Source organism: Acomys russatus, chromosome 15, assembly GCF_903995435.1.
Source record: "Acomys russatus chromosome 15, mAcoRus1.1, whole genome shotgun sequence".
In the NCBI taxonomy this organism is placed as follows: domain Eukaryota; kingdom Metazoa; phylum Chordata; class Mammalia; order Rodentia; family Muridae; genus Acomys; species Acomys russatus.
The window spans coordinates 39,871,441-39,898,410 of record NC_067151.1 but is presented as its reverse complement, the minus strand read 5'-3'; the positions used below and the strand labels follow the sequence as shown (position 1 = coordinate 39,898,410).

Here is a 26,970-nt window from a genome sequence, read left to right as displayed (position 1 = left end):
GGTGGCCTATGCCTTTAATCCCAGCACTGAGGAGGCAGAGGCAAGCGGATCGCTGGGAGTTCAAGGCCAGCCTGGTCCACAAAGTGAGTCTAGGACAGCCAGGGCTAAAGAGAGAAACCCTGTCATGAAGAGAAAAAAAAAAAAAAAAGAAAGAAAGAAAGAAAAGAAATGCAGCCTTGTTGGAGCATGTGTGTCACTGGGTGTTGGTCTTTGAGGTTTCAGAAGTTGAAGCCAATCTCTCTCTCTATGTGAAGATCAGGATGTAGCTCTCAACTGCATCTTCAGCACCATTTCTGCCACCATGCTCCCCACCATGATGATAGCTCCCAATTAAATGTTTTATTTTACTAGCGTCGCCTCGGCTGTGGTGTCTCTTTAGCAGCAGAGCAGTGGCTCAGACAGCAGTGCTGGGCTTCCTCAGTCTTATTTAGATCTGGCTGAGGTCATCCTCGAGTCTGAAGGACGTCTTTGTTGGATAAAGTATTCATGGTTGGTACGATTTCGCTCCCTAAATTTAGCTCTTTTAACCTATTATTTCATTGCCTTCAGACTGCTAAGGTTTCCGCCGAGCTGTTGGCTGCCAGACTTAGTGAAACGTCTTCAAATGACCATCCATAGATAGGCTTCTTTCTTCTGCAGCTTTCGGGGTTCTCTTTCTGTCTGTGGTTTTTGAAATTTTGGTTATATCTTAGTACATATAGTCTTATTGGTTGACTCTGACTAGAGACCTATGACCTTTGTCTACTTATATTTGAAAATTCTTGATTTGAAAAGTTTTATGCTAATATTTCCCTTTCTTCTCTCCCTCCCACTTTCCTTTCTTTTAAGACAGGGTCTCATTATGTTACCCTGGTTCTCCTGGAATTTACTATATAGACTAGGATGGCCTTAGAGTTACAAGAACTCCCCTGCCTTTGCCTCTCCACAGCCTGGATTAATGGTGTGTACTTCCTCACCCAGCTAGTATTTCCTTAGATAAGTTTCTGGGCTCTTTACCTCTCTGCTTTGCCTCTTTAATTCTGAATATTTACTCATTAGCTACTGTCCTGTTAAACTTTCTTTGTTTCTTTACATTCTTTTTTTCTTCTCATTTTATACATTCAATGAAGCTGTCTATGAATTTTCAAACTCTCTCTCTATATATATTTTTCCTCCTATTTCATCTTTTCATTGTGTTTTTCCAGTTTGTAAATTTTATTATTTTAAAATAATTTAAATCTTCATTAAAATTCTCATTTTAGTCATTTATTATTTTCCTTATTTCATTGAGTTACTTCTCTATATTTTCTTGAAGTTCACTGGGTTTCTGGGTTTCCTTGTCAGGGAGTTCACAGGTCTCCACTTCTTTAGATTGGCTACTGGTGGGCTTTTGCTGCTGTTGTTGTTGTTTTTTGTTTGTTCTGTTGGTAGTGTCCTGCTTCCCTGATGGTTTTTGATGCGTATGGCCATACATTGGTATCTACATGCTTAAAGAACTTATTTTGCCTCTTAGAGATTCTGGGCAGGTTGTCTGGTGTGGTCGGGTGTCTAAGTGGGCTTGCTACCGGAGTCCTTATATAGGCAGATGTAGTACAGGTTGGTCAGCAGGGTTGGTTTGGCATCTGGTCCTCAGGGTTGGAGCTAAAGCTCCAATTCAGTGGCTTGGTCCTGGGTGTTGGACTTGAGACCCAGGTCCATGAGGATGGTTTTAGAGCTCAAATCCCTAGGGCTTGGCCTGGGCATTGGAGCAGTATAAGCCTTAGTACTGTTGGGACCCATCCAGAGCTTGCTGGGGTCAATCTTCCAGGCTTGTTAAGTGCATGGGCCTGAATTCATAAGCCAAGTTGGAGCCTGGGGTAAAGAAGCTTGCCTGGCACTAGAGTGGGACGTGGGGGCCAGTTTATGTCATTGGCACAGAGTTTGAAGTAAGATCTTCTCAGATGTGAGTTAGTGGTAGAGGCAGAGTCTACAGCTTGTTTCCTCTATCTTCTCTGTGAAGGGTATCTCCGCGCTCTGCTGCCTACCGTTTGGAGAAGGATGAGAGCACTAATATAGAGCTTCCTCCTACCCTCTTTGTCTTAGGCTTTTTTTTTTTTTTTTTTTTCTGTGACAAGACACCATGGTCATGGCAGCTTTTACAAGGGACAACATTTATTTGGGGCTGGCTTTCAGTTCAGAGATTTAGTCCATTATCTTTATGGCGGGAAGCATGGCAGCACCCAGGCAGACACGGTGCTATAGAGGAAGCCGAGAGTTCTGCATCGGGATTCCCCCGAGCAGCAGGAAAAGACAGAGACACTGCGTCCAGCTTAAGTACTTGAAACCCCAAAGCCCACCTTCAGTGACACACTTCCTCCCACAAGGCCACACCTACTTCAGCGAGGTCACACCTCCTAATTAATTGCGCTACTCCCTCAGAGCCTATAAGGGCCATTTTCATTTCAAGTCACAACACTTTTGAACGTGACTTTCCTTATGTCTATGCTACACTGAGGTGCTGCAATCTTTCATTTGACTTTGTAAGTCTTGGAAATTTATTTTCATATATTGATAGTTCAATTTAATTTATTTTGGGTTAGTCAGCAAAATCTTAAAATAGTGTGTGTGTGTGTGTGTGTGTGTGTGTGTGTGTGTGTGTGTGTGGTGTGCATCTGTATAGAGGCTAGAGATTGACATCTATCATCTTCAATTCCTCTCTATCTTACTTTTTGAGACAAGGCCTCTCAGTATGTGCTTGACTAAGTGAACTCTCTCCTCAGCCCCTATTACACCATCTTGATAAGTCTTTAATGGCCGAATATTTTCCACTTTATGGACGTACTGTAATTTAACCATATTAATTGCTAATTAGATTGCTTTCAATCCTAGTCAAACAAATGCAGTGAATAACACGGTATTTGTGATTTTGAACAAGCCCAAGAATGGTTTTAAGATTTTTAGAAACAGTATTGCTGAGTCAATACATGTTCTGACTAGTTTTAAATCAGCTTGACCCAAGCTAGAGGAAGGCGCCTCAATTGAGAAGATCCCTACATAAGATCAGGTAGTAGGCAAGCTTGTAAGGCAGTTTCTTAATTAACGATTGATGGGGGAGAGCCCAGTCCCTTGAGGGCAGTGCCACTCTTGGGCTGGTGATCCTGGGTTGTATAAGAAAGCAGGCTGAGCAAGCCATAGAAGCAAGGTAGTAAGCAGCACTCCTCAATGCCATCCTCATTTCTGCCTCCTGCCTCCAGATTTCTGTCCAGTTTTAGTTCTTGCATTGGCTTCCCACAATGGATATGTAAGCCAAATAAACCTTTCCTCCCTAAGTTGCTTTTTGTGGTGCTCTTTCATCACAGCCATAGCACTGCTAACTGAGACTATACATTTGCAACTTTGGTAAGGATTGCTAAATCGGTCTTTGCAGAGTCTGAACAAGTTTTCTTCCCCTGGGAAATGTGTTGTTACATGTGATGGTTTCTCCATAGCTGAATCTTGCTTTTCTCCTACTAACTATGGGTTACTCGATAAATTTATATATTTTTATATCGTTAAAGTTTTTTTCCCCCTACTTTTGCTGTGTTGAGGATTAAACCTAAGGCTTTGTGCACAGTAGACAAGCACATCCTTATCCGGCTAATTTCTTTACACATTATTATATCACATTGTATTTAATAAGCATATTAATAATAATTATGGGTTGGGTGTAGTTTGTCTGAAGAGCCAAAGCTCATACTGCTATTTGAAGGCCATTGTGGCAGTGTTTCAAGTCAGGCTTTTAAGAGGTAATTAGATTATTAAGAGATTAGTATTATCCTTATGGGACTAAGTTCTTGCTTTAGTCTAGTGGGACTAAGTCGGATATGGTAAAAGAAGATGGTTACAAAGCCAGTCCACCTTCTTTACTTTGTGCCTTTGTCATGTGCCTACTTGTCCTTTGTTTTCTCTCTTGAGTAAAGCACCTGGAGCCTTCAATGGTACTTTACTTTTAGACATCACCACTTCCAGAAAATTGAGCCCAAATACACTGACTGACCTTTCTTCCTTAATCCCTCCTTCTCTTCCTTCCTTCCTCCCCACCTCCAATCTTTATTTCTTAGTTTTTGTCTTGTATCCCAGGCTTGTAAATGTTGTTTTTATTTCTTCTGAGAAGGGCATGAGATGAGAGCTGTACCCAAGCTTTATGAATACATGGCTTGGGCTGCACCCAGAGAGTTTCTATCTAATTATCCTTAGGCCTAGGCCTGGAAGCTTCTAGTCCCCATACATTCTAATCTTCTGTAAGCCTGGACCTTGAAGGCTTCAGCTTCTCTGTCTGCTAACCTAGGCCTAGAATGTCTTCAGCCTCCAAAACATACTGGTGAATAAGGTGATCCTTTCTACTTCTTTCTGAACTCTGGCTGGCTGGCTCAACTCAGCTGTTCTGGCTAAAAACTCCTCTCCAAGCTGACTGATTCAAATTGGCTTCTCTCCACTTCTCACTGAATTGCTCTACTTGGAAACACTGCCTCTGAACTCCACAAACTGAACTGCACTGCACTGTACTGTACTCTTAAACACTAGTGTATTGTCTCCACGAATTCTCTTTCTCCCTGTGCTGCTCTTATTTAGCTTGTCTTTCCTGTCTGTTCTCATGAGAGTTGGGTGTATCCTATGTCTGACTCATTGTGGCAAATCTTCCTCTGATTCTCTGTTACTTTGTCTGCCCCTCATTTAGATGTCATTGTTTGGGATTAAAGGCATGTATTAAACTCCAGCCAGAGGGAATAAATGTATACTCTATCCAGAGCAATTAGGATATGTATTCCAGCGAGAAGGATTAAAGGCGTATACTAAGGGAGTGTCTGTATTTTGGATGGATCGCATAGACCTAGGTTTTTGAATGTGATCCTGTGCCAGACTGGCCATGTTGTGGATTAAAATTCCCCTACACAGGCTGGCTGCAAACTTGCTGATGGTGATCTTGAACTCCTGATCCTATTACTTACCCCCTACCACCCCCCCACCCCAGATTGTAGGCATGTGCCGCTATGCTCAGCCTCTAAACTCTTATTCTATATAAACAGTTGACAAACTGCTGATAAACTCTTATTCTATATAAGTAGTTGACAAACTGCTGATAAACTCTTATTCTATATAAGTAGTTGACAAACTGTTGATAAACTCTTATTCAATTAAGCAGTTGAGAAGCAGCTTATCCCAGGTGATAAGCTCCATTTACTTACTGGAGAAGAGGGAAATGGAGGAAGAAGGCACGATGAATTGCGGGAATCTGAGTCATCTGTCCTCTGGGGAGCATACCCCTTTTTTTGAGATTAAACATTAGGCACCCTTATGTCTGGAGGAATAGGTCGCAAATCGTTGGCTCATTTATTTTATGCATTGGTGAATGCCTCTGAGGTTTGTGTACATGTGGGTTTATGGAGACCGGAGGAGGTCACTGAACGTCCTGCTCTATCACTCTGCATCTTAATCTCTTGAGATGCAGTCACTCCTGAACCTGGAGTGAGGCTGGTGGCCAACAAGTTCCAGGGACCCTCCTGGCTTGTCCCACCACCACCACTGCTTGGGTCATGCGCAGCTTTTTACATTAGGGCTGGGATCCAAACTCAGGTCCTTGTTCTTGCAAAGCACACGCTCTTACTCACTGAGCCATCCCCAGCCCTCAAATGATCAGTTTAGAGACAATTAGTATGAATCACCAACCTTCCTTCGGATGCCAGAACCTCAGATCAGCGCAGGCAGTCCGTGTGATTAGATGTGGTTGAATATGTTCATAACAGGCTAGAGTTCAACACGAATGTTTACTGAGAATTCAACATCTAAATTCGCGGTCACCGTTGCTTTGGGCGTCAGTTTTTCAGCGTGGTCTTAATATTAAGTCATTTTGTGTGCCCTCTTTTAAGATCCGGTCCACTCCGAATGAGAGGATAGGAAGGGAGAACTCATAATCCGGGAGTCTGGGGTTTCCTAATGACCCTGTAAGACTAACAGGGCTCTCCTTCATACATTATCTCTCCCTCCCCACCTATCCTTGCCCCCTTTTATTCAGAACTTCACAGAGCTTAGGAGTGATATCTTTGACGTTGTATATTTTTGCATCAAATCCCAGCACTGTTGCTTTGACCTTAGGTTGACTTAAAATCTTTCTGTGCTTTAGTTTTTCCAGCGGTGAGACGTGGATAACAGTTATGCCTGTTGGGATAATTGTAAAGATTATTTTATTTGTAAAACATGGTACTGTTACACAGTGCAGTACTTTAACAGTACTAGGTAAAAGAGATCATTTTCTTAAGTTCAGTGAAGGAACAAGTAACAAATTAATAAAACCTCAGGCACAAGCTAAGTAAAGAGGATCCAGATAAATACTGAGGCTAACTTTTGCATTCAAGATAGTTGCCAAACAGGACCAGTGAGATGGCGCCACAGGTAAAGGCAGCTGCCACCAAGGCTGGAAACATTAGTTCAATCTGTGGGAGTCACATGGTGGGCCTTGCACATTGTCACCCACATAAGTAAACAAATACAAACATGTAATACATTTAAAAAATACATTTTCCAAACAAATATGGCCATATATTTAAACTTTAGTTTTGTCAGCAGGAGACAAACAAAACAAAACAAACAAACAAACAAAAACAAAAAACAAGGCTAGACATATGCAAGAAAGAGTTCTCTAGTTCTAAACCAGGGACTTCAAAAAGACACTCTGTTTTAGAAAGGGAACTTAGAATGTTCTGGAAAACAAACACCACAAACAAAACCCACCTATTTTCTTTCAGATTTTATAAACCGTAAGGAAATCACCATTCAAAGCTTTGGTGCCACAGGATGGTACCCATCAAAATTCCAGCATGGACGCACAGGAGAGCCTCTGTGTTCCACCTCTTTCTGATGACTCGTTAACAGTTGGTGGCTATGGAGGGAGGGGAAATAATTTTCTCTAGCGGTGTAGCCACTGGTTAAGTTTCCCAAGCTCCAGTGAATGCCCCTCCTACCACAACACACATGCTCATGCAACTATTTAACTTAATGAAACACACACACACACACACACACACGGTGGCAGAGGGAGGGAGGAAGGACAGGAGGAGAAGAAGCCAGGGCTTAGTGGGAATGGAAGGGAAGATAAGAGGGGAATATGGCAAATTAAAATACATTATATACATGTATGAAGATGTAAAAGAGTAACACACACACAGCCCTCACAAACAAAAATTCTGGGTAGATATGGAGACATAGCCATATATTCATAATTTCATCACTCCAGGGCCTGAAAGAAATATACTATGAGTTTGGGGCAGTTTGGACTGCAAAATGAGTGCTGGGCCAGTCAGGGCTACTGAATGACCTTATCTGGGCCTGAGTGTGCATACTGTTAAAGAAGCTTCTACTGTTGGCATATGCAATACTCACTGCATGCTTGGAAAAATCTCTAGATGACATTTTGTTTGCACAAATCGCCTCTGGTATTGTAGAAGATAAGTTTTTCCTTTTTTTTTTTTTTTTTTTTTTTGGATAAATTGATTACTTTGAGTACAGAGATTCTCACTCCTGAAATCAGAAGGCAATGTCCTTCTTACAAGCCCCCTCAGTCCCTACAACCACACTGGTGAGTGAGGACAATAAACTAGAAAGACCAACTTATGCAGGGCCAGAGAGACGAGGAGGCAGCCTGTCTGCAAAGGCTCAGGAAATTGTCCTGAGACGCAGCGATGGAATGGATTCAGAAGGCAGGAGAAAACACTTATTGCACACAGGAGTAAACTGGTGGCTTAGCATCCTGTTTCCATTCTAAATATCCTTAAACATTAAGGACGAAATGCAGACCTCTCAGGCTTACAGAAACCTAGGTTGTGTTCCACGCATCATCACTAAAAAAGGCTCCATTTCAAGCAGAAGGAAGTGATGCCCAGGAGAAGGTGGACTCAGAGAGAAGTAACAGAGAAGAGGCATGGGGCTGTGTGGGACAGTGGGTGCAACTGGAGATGATCCTAAGTGAGCTCAGTCTCCAAGGGACAAATATCAAGCTTTCTTTCATTGGTCAGCACCAGACTTCATAGATGCGTAAAGTCATATGAACAGATAACTAAACAGCAGGAGTGAAACGACCTAGGGAAATACAGAAGACTGATGGGACAGGGAGGGGAGAAAGAAGGAATGGGCGGGCAGTGAAGGGTGCTGGGTAGGCTCAAAGCGCATTACATACTTGCATGAAAATGGCCTATGTAACCTGTATAGTAACAGAGAGAAACAGTAGCAAAGACGCTGGAAAGCAGAGAGAAAGAGAAGTAATGGAGATCGAAGAAGGGGAGAATTTGGAAGTAAAAGCACATGTCAGCTGCAGAAAATAATGATGTGTCTTCAGTGAGAAATAGTGACATAGGCTGGAAAAGCGAACGCAGCTAATATGTTGAAAGGCTCTTCAACAGTTTGGGAAGAAGTTAAAGTTATTGACTATTTAAACTTTGATAATTGCATGTTGAGCTTCAACCGAAAAACAGCTAGCTTCCTGGCTAGCACAGCTTAGATGAAATGAGAAACTTAACTAAGATGGTAATATGGAAAACAAAAATCACAGGCCTATCTTCCTGAGGAACACATATGTAAACATCATAAGCAACATACGAACAGGGCAAATTCAGTAAAGTATAAAAAGTGATACAATCTGACTGGGTTGGATTTATTTTGGAAATTGAAGCTAGAAAATTCACATGAACAGATTAACAGAAATATTCCCAAATCATATTATTAGATGCAGAGAGAGTATACTGTTTAATACCAAATTGTGTAAAAAGTAAAAACAAATAAAAAAAATTAGAAGAGATCTTCTTAACATTTTAAAGGATATTTATAAATAGCGTGCAACAAAGCACTTTGCCAACATGATGACCACTATTCTGTGAAATACTATATTACATAATTAATGGCATATTGTACCTCCCCCCCAATAACATTATTTTGTGGACATTTTTCTATAAATTTACAAGTTCTTTGCAAACACAATTGATAATGTCCACACAGCAATCAATGCTTATTGGTCAATATTGAATATTTAGTGTTCTTATTTTTCTGGGTCATAAAAAAAATGTTGTAGTAGATATTGGCAGTGCTCCAGTGCTTACAAAGTTTTACTGGAGCATGCATAAAATAATATGATGTAAAAAATAATATGGGGCAAGTCATTTCACAGTATCCAGTGTGGAGAAAAGCCCCAAAACTATGCAGGCCAGAATTCTGTGATCTGCAGTATTGTTCAAACTGGTTATATTACAGTTATTATTTAGTAGTTATTTCTATTGTTTCTGCCAGTACTCTTCACTTTTGGAGGGGAAAAAGGAGTTTTCAGACTTAAGAAATAAAGTTACAGTGAGCTGGGATGTTGCTCAGTGTGGACTGCTTGCCTACGATGCTCAAGGTCCTGGCTTCACTCCCCAACACTTCAGGAAATGTCTTTGTGTGTTCCTTTTGAGTATGAATGCAAATTATTGAAACAAAAGGTGTTGCCTGTTTCGAGCTATAAATTTATTTGCTTGTTTGTTTATTTATTTATTTGTGTAATGGGTGTGTGTGTGCCACAGGACACGCGTGGAAATCAGAGGAAAGCTTGGCGAGGTTGTTTTTTTTCTTTCTGCCTTCATATGGCTTCGGGAGTGCGCTATCAGGTGTGCGTAGTAAAAGCACCTGCCGCTAATAAGCCATCTTTCTAGCCAAGTAGCTCTATTTTAAACCAGTTGTTTCTGTTGTAGAATCTGCACGTCCTAGGAGAGTTGAGTGAATCGCATTGCCCAGCTGAGTCGCAGCACGTTAAGCCGGTGATTGCGTTAAAGAAAACACAGCAGAAACGTGGGCCTTAGTGACGTCTCCCGAGGGCCTTAAGGAACCGAACAAAGTGCCCTTTTAGTTATTTCCCTTTGTATACCTAGTTGGGAGAGGAAGGGCTGTGGAATCGGGCTCTTTGCAGAGCTGGTGCTTGCAAATCAGGGGCATAAAGGAACAGATTGACACTGGGGAAGGACCCCTGCTGGGTGGTTTAGGGAGCCCAGTGGCAGGCCTGACCTAGAACTGCACCCTTTCCACTCCTTCACCCCCTGGTGTAATCCCGTTGCCTTAAAATTAAGGGAGAAATGAGAGAGGTACAGGTTTCTTTGAAGTCTTAGCTTTTCCCTGGATTTCGTTCGAGTCATCAGGTTTTGGCAATACCTGTGCGCAGCAATCCTCACGCTGAACGTTTGTTGCCTTATGCACATTACTGTCTGATACTATTAGCGCTGCCTTTTATCTCCCAGCAAGGCCCGAGGAGAAGTGCAGTCAGCACCTTTCTGTCAGAATCCTGTGGGCTTTCAGTGTTATTTAAATTTATAATTAGGGATGGATGGATTGAGAGACTAGCAGGGGTTTGCCTAATGCCTACTGAAGGGCTCCAGAGAGCGAGCATCTCAGTGACTGCCAGGCCCACTTGCCCGCCCTCCCTTCCTTTCTTCTTGCTATCTTTTCTCCCTCCTTCCACTCGTTCTTACATTTTTTTCTTATTCCTTTTAAGATAAGGAACAAGCTCGTGGAGACACTAGCCTGAGTGAACCCTTAGAGGCAGGACCTGGCCGCACTCTGGTCTTTTGGCTTCTGAAGCAGGCAGGTGTTTTCCATGCCCTTGAATTTCTGCCTACAGCCTTGTGTCCTGTTGTCCCAAGCTGACCTTTCAGGGTCACACTCAGGCTCTGAGACCTTTCTGTAGTCCTGATCTATCAGCTTGGCAAAGGAGCTGTCTATATATCCAGCTGAGACTGGTGTCTGAGTGGTCTGTGTGGCACTGCTTGGGCTCCAATAATATATAGTTTTAAAGATATAGAGGGACGGGAACGGGAATGTTTTTTGTTTTGGTGGAGGAGTGATGCCAGAAGGCAGTAGCTTTGGTTGTAGGAGTTACAGGAGAGAAGGGGGTGGAGATGCCAGTCAAAGGCAGGAGATAAGTTCATCCAAGTTAATATATAATATATATTAGCATGTATATGTGTGTGTATATGTATGTATGTGTATGTGTGTATATATAGATATACACACACAATGGTTAAGAGTACTGCTTGCTGTTCTAAGGGAGCTGGTTTGAGACCCAGCACCCACATGAGAGCTCACAATGATTGTAGTTTAGTCTACCTTGTGTTTTGAGGCAGGGTCTCTTACTAGCCTGGAGCTCACTTAGTAGGTGAGTGAACCCCATTGTCCTTCTGCCTCTGCTTTCTCAGCCCTGGGATTATAAGTGTTCTGCCACCACACCTTATTATTATTATTGTTGTTATTTCTAATGTAGGTTCTGGGGCTTGAACTCATGCTTGGACAGCAAACACTTTACAGGCTTCACCTGTAAGACTTGAGGAGCTGGGTTATGTTCATTTCTCCTCATGCTGTGTCAATCCACTTGAATCATTAGGACAAAATACCATTGACAAGGTGGCTTACAAATAATAAAAGTTCATTTCTTACAGTTCTGGAGGAAAGGAATTCCAGGATCAAGTCAGACTTGGTGTCTAGTGACGGCCCTCTTCTAATTGCAGACTGCTGGCTTCTTGCTGTATCTGCACATGGTGTATACAGTAGGCTAGCTCTTATGCCTCTTACGTAAAAGACAGGGATCCAACTGCTTAAGAGATGGCTCAGGGGTGAAGAGCGCTGGCTGTTCTTCCAGCCTGAGTTCAATTCCTGAGTTCAATTCCTAGCAACCACATGGTGGCTCATAACCATCTATAATGAGATCTTGTGCCCTCTTCTGGCCTGCAGGCACACATGCAGGCAGGATACTGTATAAATAAATAAATAAATAAATAAATCTTTTAAAAAAGCCATTAAAAAAAAAAAAAAGACAGGGATCCCAAGGAAGGTGTAATTGAGGTGCCCCCTTCCCTCTGCAATTGGCACAAGATATACCTAGACACCAAATTCTCAGCACAAAAGAGATTTATTACCCTGGAGAGGCAAGCGAGGATTGAGGGGTGAAAAAGCTGCAAAGGCAGACAGCAAGCAGCAGTAACAACAGCAAACAGCAAGCAAGCAGCAGCAGGTGTTTTTTTTTGCAGGAGTGGGTGTTTAAGGAGAAAAGGAAGGAGTCTACGCTAGGATCAGTAGGTGAGTCCTGGTTGGACACATTAGCCAAATAATAAATTTAGATTGCTGGACCCTGGTGTTTAGTCTCAGGGATGAATGAGTCAGTGACCAAACAAGGGAATAGACATTGGGGGCTAGCTTTAGGAATGTAATCTTATGGGTTTTAGCAAGTGAGAGAAGGGTAAAAGGCAAAACCTGTTGATGCCATGCTTTCCATGTTCAGGTCCTGTGTTTGCCATGCTTGGGCCTGCTAGAGCCCTTCAGAGGGTAGAACCCCAAGGCTTCACCTCCTCAAGCCGTCATTAAAAATTTCAGCAGATGAACTTGGGGGGTACGGATGTTGAGATCACAGCACACATCTGTGGCTGGAGTACATCAACAAGGGCTTCCTTACAACTCCGGTGGCTAATTCTTTATGCTGGAAAGAGAGGGAACCGAGTAAAAGCTGTTTACTTTTTGTGAGGCTGTTCTTGGTTGTTAGCTTGACACACACGGGAACCTCAACCAAGGAGTTGCCTTCATCAGACTGTCCTAGGGCATTTTCTTGATTGCTGACTGATGGAGGGTCTAGCCTCTGTGGGTAGGTAATATCATCCCTAGTTTTTGTAAGGAAGTTGGCCGGCTGAGCAGAAGCAACGCAGTAAGCAGCATTCTTCTGTGGTCTTTGCTTAAGTTCCTGTCTCTAGGTTCCCACCTTGGCTTTTCTTCATGATGGACAATAGCATGTAAGCTCAGATGAAATAAATCCTTTCCTCCACAAGTTGGTTGGTGTTTAATCACAGCAACAGAGAAGCAGGCTACGATGTGTTTTTATCTCGGAAATCTTAGCATCCATTTCAGCTGGTTTTATTGTTATAAAGGCGTCACCGAACCCAGGATATTAGCTGTAATCCTCATGAATTTGCAGAACACATCACACACACACAGACACACACCTATTTTTTTTTTTTTAACTTCTCATTTTGTACAGGATTTCACTATGTACCCTAGCCTGACCTTGAACACAGTGCCCTCCAGCCCACTGCAGCCCTCCAAGTGCTGGGATTACAGGCAGGCCCTCTCATGCCTGGCTACAGGACATATTTGAAACCTTTGCAACCTGTAACAATCCTGTTTCTAATGGCCTATCACGGTTAGAAACTTGCATTTGGAAGCTGAAGATATGGTTGAAGGGTGTGTTTCTGCCTTTTCCTGGCAGCACAAACAAATCAATCTCCCTAATAGCATCTTCTCTGCTGTGGTAGAAGGCCATAACAGTACCTGTCGCAGAAGATTAAAACAGCATGGGTGTAAAGCCTGCTCGTGTACCCGCTTTGCTAAGTAGAAACACCTTAGCATTTACTTACACTTTTAGAACCTTCTTCCTTAGATCAGCAATGGGCATAGGGGGCAACATCTGATCATACCAAATAAAATCATGAGATCGAATTAGCAAGAGGAAATGAGTGTGAATACAGATAGGATGTTCTTTTTAATTCCATGTGCATTAATGTGTTTATACTATAAGTGACACATACGCCTTTTGTAAGGGAGAGGTACTACTGTTAATTATTAAAGATTATGTTCTTGGTAGTGTCCTTATTAATACAGAGGACTTCAAAATTGTATATTTAGGTAAAATGCTGTTAAAAAGTAGTTATTCTAGGAGAGAGGCATACAACAAGGGAGATAAGACTAGAATGGGGAAGAAAATGAGTGAATGTCAGTCATTGAAATTTTGAAAAAATTAATAACATGTCTAATTGTGTTTTGCTTATTTACCTGTAGTGCTGGATATTAAATTCAGGGCCCTGTACTTCTAAGAACATGCTCTATTTATGAGCTATGCTCTCTGCCTTTTACTACATTATTTATATAACTAAAAATATTTGGAAAAGGGCATCTCTTTATAATATGAAATGTTGGGTTTGGAGGACAAAGATAGAGTCATTTCTGTAACCAGCCATTATCTATCATGCCACCTGGTGTTCTGACTCCCTTAGCCTTAAGGAAAAGGAAGCTTATTCTAAGTTGGCGAGGATGAGGTTAAAAGAAGGGGCGGGGGAGGGCATTCAGGCTTGTGTGGAGAGGCAAGTAGGCTGCATCTAGATAGATGTCCTTTGTGGAAGGTTAAGGAGAAACTCTGACCAAAGCTCTAGGAGCCTCCACTAGTTGTCCCAGTGAAAGAAAACATGGTTGAGAGTTTACTTTTTTTATTAAGCTACTGACTTCATCCTGGGGTTCATTTGCAAATCTCTTCTTGCCTGTTCCAATCGGACAGATGACAAAACTGTTTTCCACCTGTAGGTTTTGCTTCTTTTCAACCTTGCTTGGCTTTTTCTAGCTTTGTTGTTCTGACAGAAAGGAGGTTGGGATTCTGAAAAGTCATAGCCAAATCTTGTGGACAAAGGGGGTCTTGTTCAGGGTTATGCACGATGGCTTTTTGCAGTTTCATCCGTCAGCTCAGATCACTCCATTTCCAGTCTTCCCTCTTTGTGGAGATGGGACTCTCTGCAGGTACTGGGAGTCCATTGTGCTGGACGCCTGGCCAGCTCTAGTTACATCTGTAAGCCTCGGTGGCCCCAAGATCAGTGGCCCCAAATAAATAGCTGAGCTGAACCAAAAGAGGGCAAGGGTGCTTTGCTATGCTTTGGCCTATTATTTCGTGGCCATTGTAATCATTTCTAACTTCGCATGAGGTGGTTACATAACCTACCAGGGTGGAACCAACACAAAATTCCATAGCTGAGAATGATAGCAGCTCACCTGCTAGCAAAGCCTAAGGAAAGTCACCAGGATTGCCTGGTAAATGTGGGTCCCGAGGGAATTCAGGTGAGGCGTGGAGCACATGAACCAATTCTGAAACCTACTGAATGATAGATTTATTTCCTCGACAGACAGCAGCAACTGAGTCCACAATGGGGCCATTGGAAAGAGTTATTGTTTGGGTAAAAAAAAAAAAAGGGGGGGACATTTCGGTTCTGAGCAGACTTGTGGGAAATTTGTTAGGGTCTGGAGGAGTCCTGGTGCAAATAACAGCCCTGTGTGTTGCCCCTAATGCTAGGCAACTAATGGCCTTATGCTGCCAGCGGTGAGCGTGTGGCTGCCATTTTCTTCATTTTGGTCTTATTCTGTTCCTCTTGACAGGGCAATTTTCGTTTTGATGCTGTGCCAGAAATCCTCCGACAATGAGCTACTGGAATGTGGAGAAAAGGAACTGTGTGCAGTACCGCAGGCATTTTCTGGTGGACAACAGTGTGTTTCATGGTGAGCTGTCTGCTGCATTTATGTAGCTGAAACCCTGCTTTGCTTTCGGACAGTACTTTTATTGTCCTCCTCTGGATGCAACTATGGCTCAACTGTTGTACTGAACCAAGGCTTGAGTTTACTTGCTTATGGTTAATTAACTTCAAGTTCCACTGGACCAATGACCCACAGTCGTTAGCAGTGTGAACCATCTCTACAACAGCAATGGTGTTCTCCCTTCCTACTTCCTAGCCTTTCTACTCTTGTGGAGTCCAGTAACATACTTTCCCATCTTTGTAACTATTTGGGGCTGGGCATACAGGAAGTGTTCTGTAAATATTTGAAGCTCGCTATTCAGCGTTTACTAGCTGAGTGGTGTGTGCTCTCCAAAAGTCAAATGTTAAAGTGTGCCGATGACCATCTGTTCTGGTTACTCATTAAAGAGACGGGCATTCACTTATATTGCTGTCCATTGGGGTTTGGAGGCTTATCCTGTGCATCAGACCTCAAGAAAACATAACAGAGCAGTTTGCCTCAGTTCAGAATGTCTGCCGGGTGGCTCGCTGTAACTGAGCAGAGAGTGATCAATATTAGTCATTTTCCTGACAAATAAGAATTATCTTTTAACCATTGCCTTTGGCCCAGGTGACAGCTGCTTGTTTAGTGGCTCAGAGTCAGAGATAAGCTTTGTCCATCCTGCCATCAGGATTTCCATGAGAGAAATTTGTCTGTGAACCCCAAAGATTTCTGGGGCACTGGAATTTTGTGGAGCAGTGTCCACTGGAAACCCAGGAGAAATAGAGGGAAGTAGAGAGGTTTCGGGAGACCTAGGTGTTGCCTAATTAAACATGCTATCATCTGTTTTCAACTTTCTGGGTTGATTCCTCATTGTGACAACAGATTTAATGTGTACAATTACTTTAAGATGAAGTCTGTGACAAGTCTTCATCCCGAGAGCTAGGGAGCAGTTACAACTTCAGTACAGTATGCTTGTATATTTTATATCCCAGTTAGTGTTGTTACTTTATTATTGTCTCTATCAGTTACTTTTCTCATATATTAAGGAAGGAATTATTTGGCTCACAGTTTGGCGGGCACAGTCCATCACTGGGGAAAGCATGGCGTCAAGAAGTGTTCCAGCTATGGAGAAAAGAGCATGACGCAGCTAGTCACAGCACTTCCTCATGAAGAGGCAGAGATAAACGCTTCTGCTAGCTCATTTCCTCCTTTCCCCCATTTGATTCATTCTGGAACTCCAAAATCCACATTTGGTATGAATCTTTCCTCCTCAGTTAACTCTCTGGAAACCTTCTCACAGACACACCTGAGTGTGTACCTCTGATTCTATGCAGTCAAGTTGACAGTGGCAGTTAGCCGTCACAAGGAACTCTGCAGGGCCTGATCACGAGGACTGCTCTGTGGAGCCCTTTGGGAATCTTCGTAAGAGTTCATCCTATTTTGTGGATAGAGGAAGTAAAGGTTGGAGGTTTTGTTTTTGTTTTGTTTTTTTGAGACAGTGTTTCTCTGTGTAGCCTTGGCTGTACCGGAACTCACTTTGTAGAACAGGCTGGCCTCGAACTCACAGAAATCAGCTTGCCTCTGTCTCCCGAGTGCTGGGATTACAAGCCTCTCCCCGCCCCCCCCCCCACCAGTTTAAGCTTGGAGGTTTTGAAGTGGAGATTTGCTATTCAAACTCTGATCCTCAGGGCTCCACAACCCCAGTGTTTCTGTTCTTTTCAGGCTATCATTCTTTGCTAAGAGATGAGTTCTGGGTGAGTACTCTGCCCTTGAGCCTAACACCGTGCCCCCCCCCCCCCGAGTGCTTGAGAGGTTCAAATTCCATTCAAGAGTCCTTGTTCTGCCATTAGCCAGTAGTGGACAACAAATTACACAATCCTTAAGGCATGTGGGACTCTGTGAGTTTGAGGCCGTCCTGCCCTACAAAGTGCGTCCAGGACAACAGCTAAGGCTACACAGAGAAACCCTGTCTTGGGGGAGGAGGGATTGACTTCTGATAGGGTCAGTCATCACAACTTCTCCCCTGTGTGAAGTAAGCATGCTGGTCTTGATAGGTTATAAGTTTTTTTGTTTTGGTCTAGTGTCTTAGATTCCTTTAAAGTATCTCTGAAGGTTACAATTTTTACATTTTCCTGAGTTTGGTGACTTTTCACCAAACACAAGATACACAAGGGGGCAGTGTAGCACTTAAAATGTGAATCGGTTACTTTTCACAAATCAAGAATTACTTCACAAAGGATTTAGAGATATTAAATCCTCTCAAGATTAAGAGAATCAAAGCCAGTTAGAACCGCGATTCTTTTCATTTGTAATGCAAGTAGTAGCTTTAAGAATTGATTTCTAAAGCCAGGTGTGATGGTGCAGGCCTGTAATCCCAACACTCAGGGAGTCAGAGGCAGGTGAATCTCTGAGAGTTTGAGGCCATCCTGCCCTACAAAGTGCATCCAGGACAACAGCTAAGGCTACACAGAGGAGCCCTGTCTTGGGGGAGAAGGGGCATTGATTTCTGATAGGGTCAGTCATCATTTTGTGTTTCTCTGCCTGGAGAGATTTTGTGACTGTGGACCCAAAGACACTCTGCTCATCTGTCTGTGGGAACTCAACACTTGGCTAAAGCAGGGGCAGTGAACGTAGCGAGAATACTGTGACAGTGAATTCTGTGAGTGTGTTGGTCTGTTTCGTGTTAAAGGGGTGTTAGTAATAATATTTTGGAGGTTCCAGAATATGGAGAGAGAGAGAGAGAGAGAGAGAGAGAGAGAGAGAGAGAGAGAGAGAGAGAGAGAGAGAGAGAGAGATCTCAACAGAGTAAGATGTGGTGAAGAAATATTTATTTGGAGGGAGGGGCTTCTAGGGCAGGTGGGCTTCCTAATCAACTTTTGCTTAGCAATTTGGCTTTTTGTTTATGTTGATGACAATTCTTGTATAGCCAAGTAAACCAGGATAAAGAGAGAAAAAAACCTTTACATCACAAACAGGAAAGCACCATCCCACACATACGCCAGCCTTTTGAAATATACTCACTTGAATGCAGATGTCTTTATATTTCTTTTTCCATGAAGACTTGAGCAGCGTTCCCAGAAGACAAGAACTGCATTAAAATGAGGACTCTGTGCACTAAGATTCTCAATAAAACTTAAAAAAACATAACATCTGTGCCCATAAAGCACATCCTATATTCCTTTTCTGGTTATAGTGGCAACATATTCTCAATGGAGTCGATTAGAATAATTATAGCCCAAACCAAAGAGACTGCTTAATCCAATGAATGTCTTTCTCTGCTCTGAATTGTTATCTGCTTGCTGATTAACTTTTATCAACTCCACACAAACTGGAGTCACCTTGGGAAGAGAGAACTTCAGATGAGGAATTACTTCTAGCAGCCTGGCCCGTGGGCATGTCTGCAGGGCATTTTCTTGACTGATGTGGGAGGAGACAGCCTACTGTAGGCTGTGCCACTCCTAGGCAGGTCTAAGTGAAGGAGCTGGGCAAGCCAGTAAACAATATTCCCTATGGTTTTCTCATGGATGGTTCTGGCTTGCAGGTTCCTGTCTTGAGTTCCTGCCATGGGTTCCCTCAGTGATGGACTATGACCCGGAAGTATGCTTTTGGTCATAGTGTTTATCACAGCAACAGAAAATCAATTAGATCTCTGTTCTTTCATCTTTGTGATCCTGCTGCTGTGGGAATGGGCTCGATGGAAAAGCTGCCAGATGTCTGCTAGCTGAGAGATGAGCTGGGAGATTGAATTAGTTCTATGTTCAATTGTAAGAGAAACTCAGTTAGGAATTATATGTCTTTGCAATCCCACTCTCTCTTTTGTCCTCAATATATGTGTGTGTGCGTGCATGCATGTGTGCATGCGTGCGTGTGTGTGATTGTGTGTGTGTGTGTGTGTGTGTGTGTGTGTGTGTGTGTGTGTGTGAGAGAGAGAGAGAGAGAGAGAGAGAGAGAATGAATATGTGTGTGGTCCTCTCAGAGGTTAGTAGCGGCCATTGGATCCCCTGGAGCTGGAGTCACAGGCTGTTGTAAGCCACCTGAAATGGGTGCTGGGAATAGAACTCTGGTCCTCCAGAAGAGCAGCCATCAAGCATAACTGATGTGAATTATATAACTAGACTAATTGTATCAGGAGGCTCATCATAAGCGTTTACAGGGAAACAGTGTCTTCCAGACATGCTAGGCTTGATAAACATATGAGGTCAGAGACTGTGACAGCAAAATTCAAGCCAGACAAAAATCTCAGCATGGAGAAGGGGGGCCAGACAAAAGGTCTCATCTCTAACCAGAAGCTATTTGCAATCAGCACCTCCTTGGAAAGGGAAAAATCAGGTTTTCCAATGGAGTTGCACAGGGTATCCCAACCACACTTCAGGGCAGGCTCCATACCCAGGGATAATTGGCTGACACAAAAGGACACTGTGATGTGTGAGTGTGTGTGTGTGTGTGTGTGTGTGTTATGTTTTTGTTTTCTATCGCTCTAGTTTTTAATTTTGATTTTTTTCTGTTAGGGAGAACATGAGTCAGATGAATAGGGAGATTGGGAGGATCTAGGAAGAGTTGGAAGCAGGGAAAGACTAGGATCAAAATATATCATATGAAAAATTTTCAAATAGTAAAAAGCAAAAGAATTGTCAGTAACATCAGCATGTTCAAGTAATACCACAATAGCTAGGCTATGCTTAATTACTACAATTTGGTTCATGGTTTCAGAACAGAAACTGAATAGAAACAGAAAATAAGTTTATATTACAGGCATCGGCTACTTCATTGACTTTGCGCATTATGTAAATGAGGAAGATCAGCAGAGGCAACCAAGACCCTCATGGAGACTGACTTTGGGGCTAGATACTCTTTTGACACCTCTGTCTGGTAGGAAGATGTAGGGTGAGGGCTGAAGAGGTTCTCCCTAGCCTCCAGTGAAGACTCAGAGATGGGCCTGGAGAATGAGCTGGCTGTCTAACCTCTCTAATGGGGGACAGAGCTGGGACCAGGCTGAACCATGGAACTGGCCAAATGCTGAGCATAAGCAATGGTGGAAGTGCTAGGTCCCAAACAGGACAACTGCATCACTTGGGGAACCTTCTAAAAGAGCCAGAAGATGGAGAGGTATGAAGCATAAGCAGGTCTTCTGGCTATGACATAGCAGCCTTGCACCCATGAACTCACTATAACTGTGGGTATCTGCACAAGATTGGGCCTATCAACATTCCATCATGGGTGGAGACTGGGCCCATGAGATCCTACTCCTCCTAGAAGGACTACTGCAATTGATGGTTGTTAGAGCAGGGGGGTGTCAAGTTCTTCGGTAGTGGAACCACTCCTAAGTTAAGTACTAATCTCACACTCCTGCGCAGGCAAGAAGTGCTAGTTAAACTGTGGGCCACATACAAGAAGAAGATGTAAATGTAGAGGCAGGGGGCATTTGTTGAGAAAAAAGAGAGGAATGAGGGAGGAGCATGGAAAATGAGGAGACTGAAGCACATTAGGGAAATATACAACTTCTGAAATGTTTAAAAAAACCAAAGGTAATACTTTTAAACAAGCTGAAGGGAAAGGTATTTGTCCTATAATCATTGGGAATTTGAGAACAACATTCTTGATATTTTGGAAATACACAAAAATTTCGCTACATAGATATTTAAAGTTTTTTAAGTTCGTCTTTTATCTTTTTGCCTTTGTGTCATCGTAACTGGGTTATTGGGCATTCTTTTGAATTTGATTCCTATGTGCCCATCGTGCTTTGTCCCATCATACCATCTCAGGCAGCCTCTTACTTTTTGACTACTTTTGGTTGAAAGTCCAACTCATTTTAAAATGTTGATTTGAAATGTATTTAACAGTTCCATCCAAAGCCCGCTGTGGCTGTTGACGGCTGAAGGAAGGCAGGCTTTGTCTCTGTCTCTGTCCACAGAATGCCAAGTCTTATTCCTGTGATTTGCTACATGGGTATCTTTTATTTTATTTTTAAGATTTATTTATTTATTATATATACAGTGCTCTGTCCACATATACACCTGCACGCCAGAAGAGGGCACCAGATCTCGTTATAGATGGTTGTGAGCCACCATGTGGTTGCTGGGAATTGAACTGAGGACCTCTGGAAGAACAGTCAGCGCTCTTAACCTCTGAGCCATCTCTCCAGCTTGCTACATGGGTATCTCATTTCACTTTTACCTCCTCTGTCACCAAGGGCCCATGAGATAGAGGACCCACTGTCTCCCTTCAGTGTCATCCCTTCTCTGTTGTGAAGTCCATCTCTAGCACTTACTTGACTTCCTTGCTTCTGACGTCCCTGGGGCAACTTGCCTGGCCCGTTCTTTTATCCCCGCGTTTCCTCACTTGAGTCTTTCGAAGGCTGTAAAGGATGGATGGGTGTGAGGTCCTGTTTTCCTCTCTGCAGACCGCTTCTCTTACTTTTAAGTGACAGCTACTTCTATCAGCCTATACCTTAAGATATCCCCAAGTTTTTCTTCTGTAGCACTTCCCTGCCATCTCATGAGTGAGAAAGGCTCTTTAGCATGCTATCCCTGTCACCCAGGATAAGGTTTTAGGGCACTGTGAGTTTTGAATGTCTCTTTCATATGCCCTGGCAGCTTGTATATTCTAGAGCCACTCTAGGCCTGACTTTGTCTTTGGTATTTTAGATCAGGGTGACTTCATGTCCCTAAACACTGGCATTATTTACTGTGTCTGTTCCTTGCAAGGCTGTTTACCGGCATTGTCAGAGCCAGGCAATGATCTGTCCATAAAAAATGTATGTTGAGATGATTCAACCTCTTTTCTTCAGGAATCTAATTCAGTGAAAGGTTTTGGCCCTATGATTTCTTGGCTGAGTTTTCTTTGTCAAGGACATTCATATAGCAGACGAAAAGTCCCCGCTGAGTGCCTGCCAAAATGGTAAACCAAAGGTCTGGGTGTGTGGGCAGCCTAGGTGGGAGAGGAGAGACAGAGGTCACACTTGATTATGCCAAACAAGCCTGTCACCTTCGAGAAAGATCATTGGCTCGCCTTTTCCATTTCTTCCAATTCTTTCTTTGAAGCCCGTGGCCATTTGGAGGTCAGCCAAACCCAAAAGGTCTGTGATTGTTTTATTCATCCATGCTTGCGAGCCCCAATTTCCTAATTACTTAATTAGAAGGAAGAAATTGTGTGTTTAGTACAACTTCTCCTTCAGACTGGCAGATTTCTCACATGTTAGCTGTGTACTGGGTGAAAATTATTTCTCTTTAGATCTGTGCTACACGTTTAGCCTTTGTTTTTTTTAAAGCTGCATTTTCATAATTATAATTAATTTCTCTTTCATTTTCCCCAATATGCAGATATTGATAGAAAGAGTCTACCAGTGGACTCTGGGTTCCTCTAGGGCCCCGTAATTATTTAATTTAGTTACACAAACGATCTAGAATTTTTTTCTTAAGCCATGGTAATAATTATTAGTGATTGCATTTGTAATCACGGAAACCTCTTATCTCCCGTTTGTCAAAACAAAGATGAAAAACTGCAGTTTGTCCCTTTATAATGTGTAAATGAAAAGCCATCCCAACAGACGTGATGTGTTTGTGTTATGGCTCATTCCTTTCAGCAAATATGTTGGCAGTGATTACCAAATGTAAGTTGTGGGGTTCAAAGGGACTTTCAGATTGTCTTCAGTCAAAGCCCATGACGGGAATAGCTGTTTCATAGCTATAACTCCCATGGGTATCTGCTCACTCCAACAATGGGTACATTCCTGCCTGAGTCCATCTCCTAGCCTGCATACTGATACCTGATGAGCAAGATGATGTATCTAACCCTGGGATGCATCACGTCTGAAGAACATCCCCTGTCCTGGTACCTGTCTATCTTGGCAGCCTTTCTCTTCATATACCTCAGCTTCATTGACGTTTGTTCTTGCCCACAAAGTCCCGCTGTTCTCTCTTTAGCCATCTATTTATCTTTCTTTCCCTCCCTCCCTCCCTCCCTCTCTCCCTCCCCCTCTCTGTCTCTCTCTTTCATTTTTTCTTTCATGTTTATGTGTCTCTGTGGGCATGCATGTATGTGTGTGGAAACTAGCAGTTGGCCTGAGCTGCCTTTGTTGATCGCTTGCTACTTTCCTGATGCAGGATCTCTCGTTGAACCTGGAGACTTGGCTGCCTTGGCTGGTCTAGCCAGGCAGCTTGTCTTTGGGGATCCCCTGTCTTTGCCTCCCAAATACTGGCACTATGGAATGCCTACCATATATGGGTGCTGGGGATCCAAACTCTAGTCCCAACAAAATACCGCAGAAAGAATCTCCTCATTTTATTTAAAAGGGGAGATTAAAACCAGCTGCTTTCATATTTATGCACTATGTTGAGTTTGGTTTTTTAATCTTTTTGCTATAGAATATGTCGTGGCTTTGTGGCCTAACGTTCCTGCACTCAGAATTTTGCCACGGGAAACCCAGGAGAGACCTGTAGCCATTCCTTCCTGAAATGGAAAAAGAAAGTCTGCTGAGAACCCTAGTGTACCTTATTATTGCAAACGTGCAGTGACTTCAAGGCAAAATGGTTTCTGTGAGAACTCGTAGCCTGCTCAAATTCATTTAGTGATACTTCCTAGGGCTCCCATGCTGCTTATATAGGTTTATCTCTTTCATTCAATTTTGAAACTGGAGTTTTTCTCTCATTAAAATGGCCCTATTAATAAAGGAGCTTAACTGGGGTCTTTTGCATTTCATTAAAATTCTTTGCAGTCTGAGTCTTAAATGCACTTGTCTATGGAGTAATTCTTACTGCAAAGGGCATGGATCAGACCTTGCAGAAACAAGGGCATGGGTCTCTCAGTGCGAGAAGCCCAAAGAAGGCCTGGGCAACATGCAGAGAGAGTCACCAAGCAGCACAGGGCTGCCTTAAAAGCTAAGAAGATGCACTTTTATGTTCACCATATGAACAGGAAAAATGCTCCCACCTGTGCCTGTCATCTGAGAACCCTGAGCAACATGTGAGCCCAGTCCTGACTTCCGGACAGCAGGACCACTCTGGGAAACAGACCCTACGTGGGTTGAGTAAGTGTAGAATTTGTGAAAACTTCGTACAATTATGTTTTCCACATGTTTTGTCATTTGGTAATGTGACTGATGTGTGGCCACAACATTTCCTGTTTTATAAAGGATGATGGCTTATGCCCAAGTAAAAGGACATACTGTTTCGTGTCCTACTTTCCATGCCAACGTGAAATGGACCATCAGCGTCTATTAGAGAATGACTGCAGCTTGGGACAGTGCCAGAGTCAGCTTTCCCCGGGTTGTTCTAGCAAAAAGCTGAAGCCTCTTTTCTGCTGAGGAGATTTGTAATTAATGCTCTAAAGAGCCCAGTCAGGGCCGCAGTCTGGAACCACCTGGAGAAGCAAAAGCAAAAAAACATAAAGAAATAAGGTTCTGTGGACCTAGTCTGGTGGTTCCGCTGTCACTAATCTGGGGTATGGCTGGGATGAGGAAAATTCGAGAATTTCCCATGTTATTCTAGGGAGTAGCCCTTTCAATTCTAGGCTGAATAGCTCGGGCCTAAGGTGGTCAATATGTATTATCTCATAGAGCTATTTGTTTACTTTTTGAGACAGAGTTTCTCGATGTAGTCCAGGATGTCCTGGAGCTTGCTGTGTAGGTCAGGCTGGTCTTGAACTCAGAGAGATCCTCCTGTCTCTGTCTCCAGAGTTCTGGGATTGAAAGCACGTGCCCCCCCCCCATGCCCAGCTCTCACTTGTCTCTTTGTTGTAAATGAACAGTATGTTGAATACGAGTGGAGAGAATCAGCATTTTTTGTTGTAATCCTGAATCTAAATGGGAAATGATCAGTTTCTGTTCCCATCTAGTGTACTGCCGACTATTCAGTTTATTTTGGAAAGCAGTTCCCATGTTTTCCTCTTTGCATTTTGCTGTCTGACTCCCCTCTACCTGGTGTGTGTATGTGTGTGTGTGTGCGCGCGCGCGCGTGTGTGTCCATCCATCTGTCCGTTCATCCATCGCTCCATTTGCCCATCCATGTCCTTATCTGGTTTTAGCATCAGGGTAACACTGGCTTGGTAAAGTGTGTTTGATAGTGTGTCTTCCCTTCTAGTTTTGTGGAACAGTTTGATTTTAGTGATCTTCCTTATAGAATGCACAGACTGGTAGTGAGTCCGTCTGGTCTTGGGCTTTTTGTTGTTGTTGTTGTTTTTGTTTTTGTTTTTGTTTTCCTGCTTCAATCTTGTTGCTTCCTAAGGATCTGTTGAAGTGTCTTATATCTTCTTGACTCACATTTTGAAGGTCATGTGTGTTTAGGTCTTTCTTCAGTTAAAAAAGGTTTCTTTTGCTGTTTATAATATAATCACATATTTTCCCCTTTCCTTTCCTCCCTCTAAAGCTTTATGTATACTGCTTGCTCGCTTTCAAATTCATGGCCTCTTTTTTTTCACTAATTGTTGCTACATACATCTCTATATATGCATATGTATTTTTAAATACATAAATCAAACCTGAGTTCTCTCTCTCTCTCTCTGCAACCGGTCTCTTTATCATTGTCCCAGTAAACCCCCTTCTCTCTCCCCATTCTCTGTGTTGCTCCCTTAAGGAGCTTCTTTTTCCTCTCTGTTCTTGTGAGAGGTGGGCGTATCCTATTCTGTCAAATTCTCTTTTGATTCATCACTTTTTCTTGCCACTCAGTGAGACATCACTTTCAAACATGGGTGCTTCCTTCTGCAAACTAACTTTACCTTCATTGTTTGGGATTAAAGGTGTGTACCACCACACCCAGACCTAAGCTTTCCTTTACCTGAAACTTGCTGTGTGCCAGGCAGGCCTTGAACTCAGATCTGTGTGCCTCTTTCTCCTGGATTAAAGGTGTGTTTGTAGTCCAGCCGATCACACAGACTGAGAAGGTCTTTGGATGTGATCTCTCGCCAAATAGCCATGCCCTGAATTAAAATTCCTCTACATGTGCTCTTCTCTGGGGAGGAGTGTTTCTCAAGAGCTCAGCATTCTTTAGTTGCCTGCAGTCCTTTGTGTAGGCTGAGGCTTCCCCTGGTCTACTTAGTACTTCTACTGTTGCTGCCCTTGTTCTGCTCAGATGTAGGCAAGTAAATCTGAGGCAAGTAAACCAGTTTTCTTTTTCTTTTTCTTTTTCTTTTTCGTTTTTTCGAGACCAGGTTTGTCTGTGTAGCCTTGGTTGTCCTGGACTTGCTTTGTAGACCAAGCTGGCCTTGAACTCATAGCTATCTGCCTGCCTCTGCCCCCCAAGTGCTGGGATTAAAAGTGTGTGCCACCAGTTTCCTTAAAATTCTTTATTTATTGCTTTCCCAATCAGAGTCTGGCCTGAAACTTGCTGTGTAGACCAGGTTGGCCTCAAACTTGAAGTGATCTTGCTTCTCCTTCTCAAATGCTGAGATTCATGGCATGCATCGCTCTACTTGTTTTTTCCCCCTTTATTGATATTTTAATATATTATTTCCTCAGCCTTCTCCTTGATCGTTGATATTCTATCTTCTGCTTGGTTGAGCCTGTTGAAGCTTTTGACTGTATTTTTTATTTCCTATATTGACTTTATACTTTTTTAAAATCTCAAAATCCTTTTTAAAGTATTACTGACTTTTAAATGTATGTTGCTGATTTTATTGTTCATCTTCTGATCTTTGTCTCTGTGTTGTTGACTTTCCTCTCTATATCTGGGATCGAAT

General features: G+C 42.8%; 1 protein-coding gene across 4 annotated transcripts in view; it reads left to right on the top strand.

Moving 5' to 3' along the window:
* The first annotated feature begins 15,170 nt into the window (after positions 1 to 15,170).
* Plch1 (phospholipase C eta 1) overlaps positions 15,171 to 26,970 on the top strand; it is a 178,664-nt gene continuing 166,864 nt past the window's right edge. For all 4 annotated transcript variants that reach the window (XM_051157247.1, XM_051157246.1, XM_051157249.1 and 1 more), the window contains exon 1: positions 15,171 to 15,303. In XM_051157247.1, the coding sequence (XP_051013204.1) occupies positions 15,225 to 15,303 (79 nt within the window). In that variant the 5' untranslated portion in view covers positions 15,171 to 15,224. The remainder of the gene's footprint in view (positions 15,304 to 26,970) is intronic.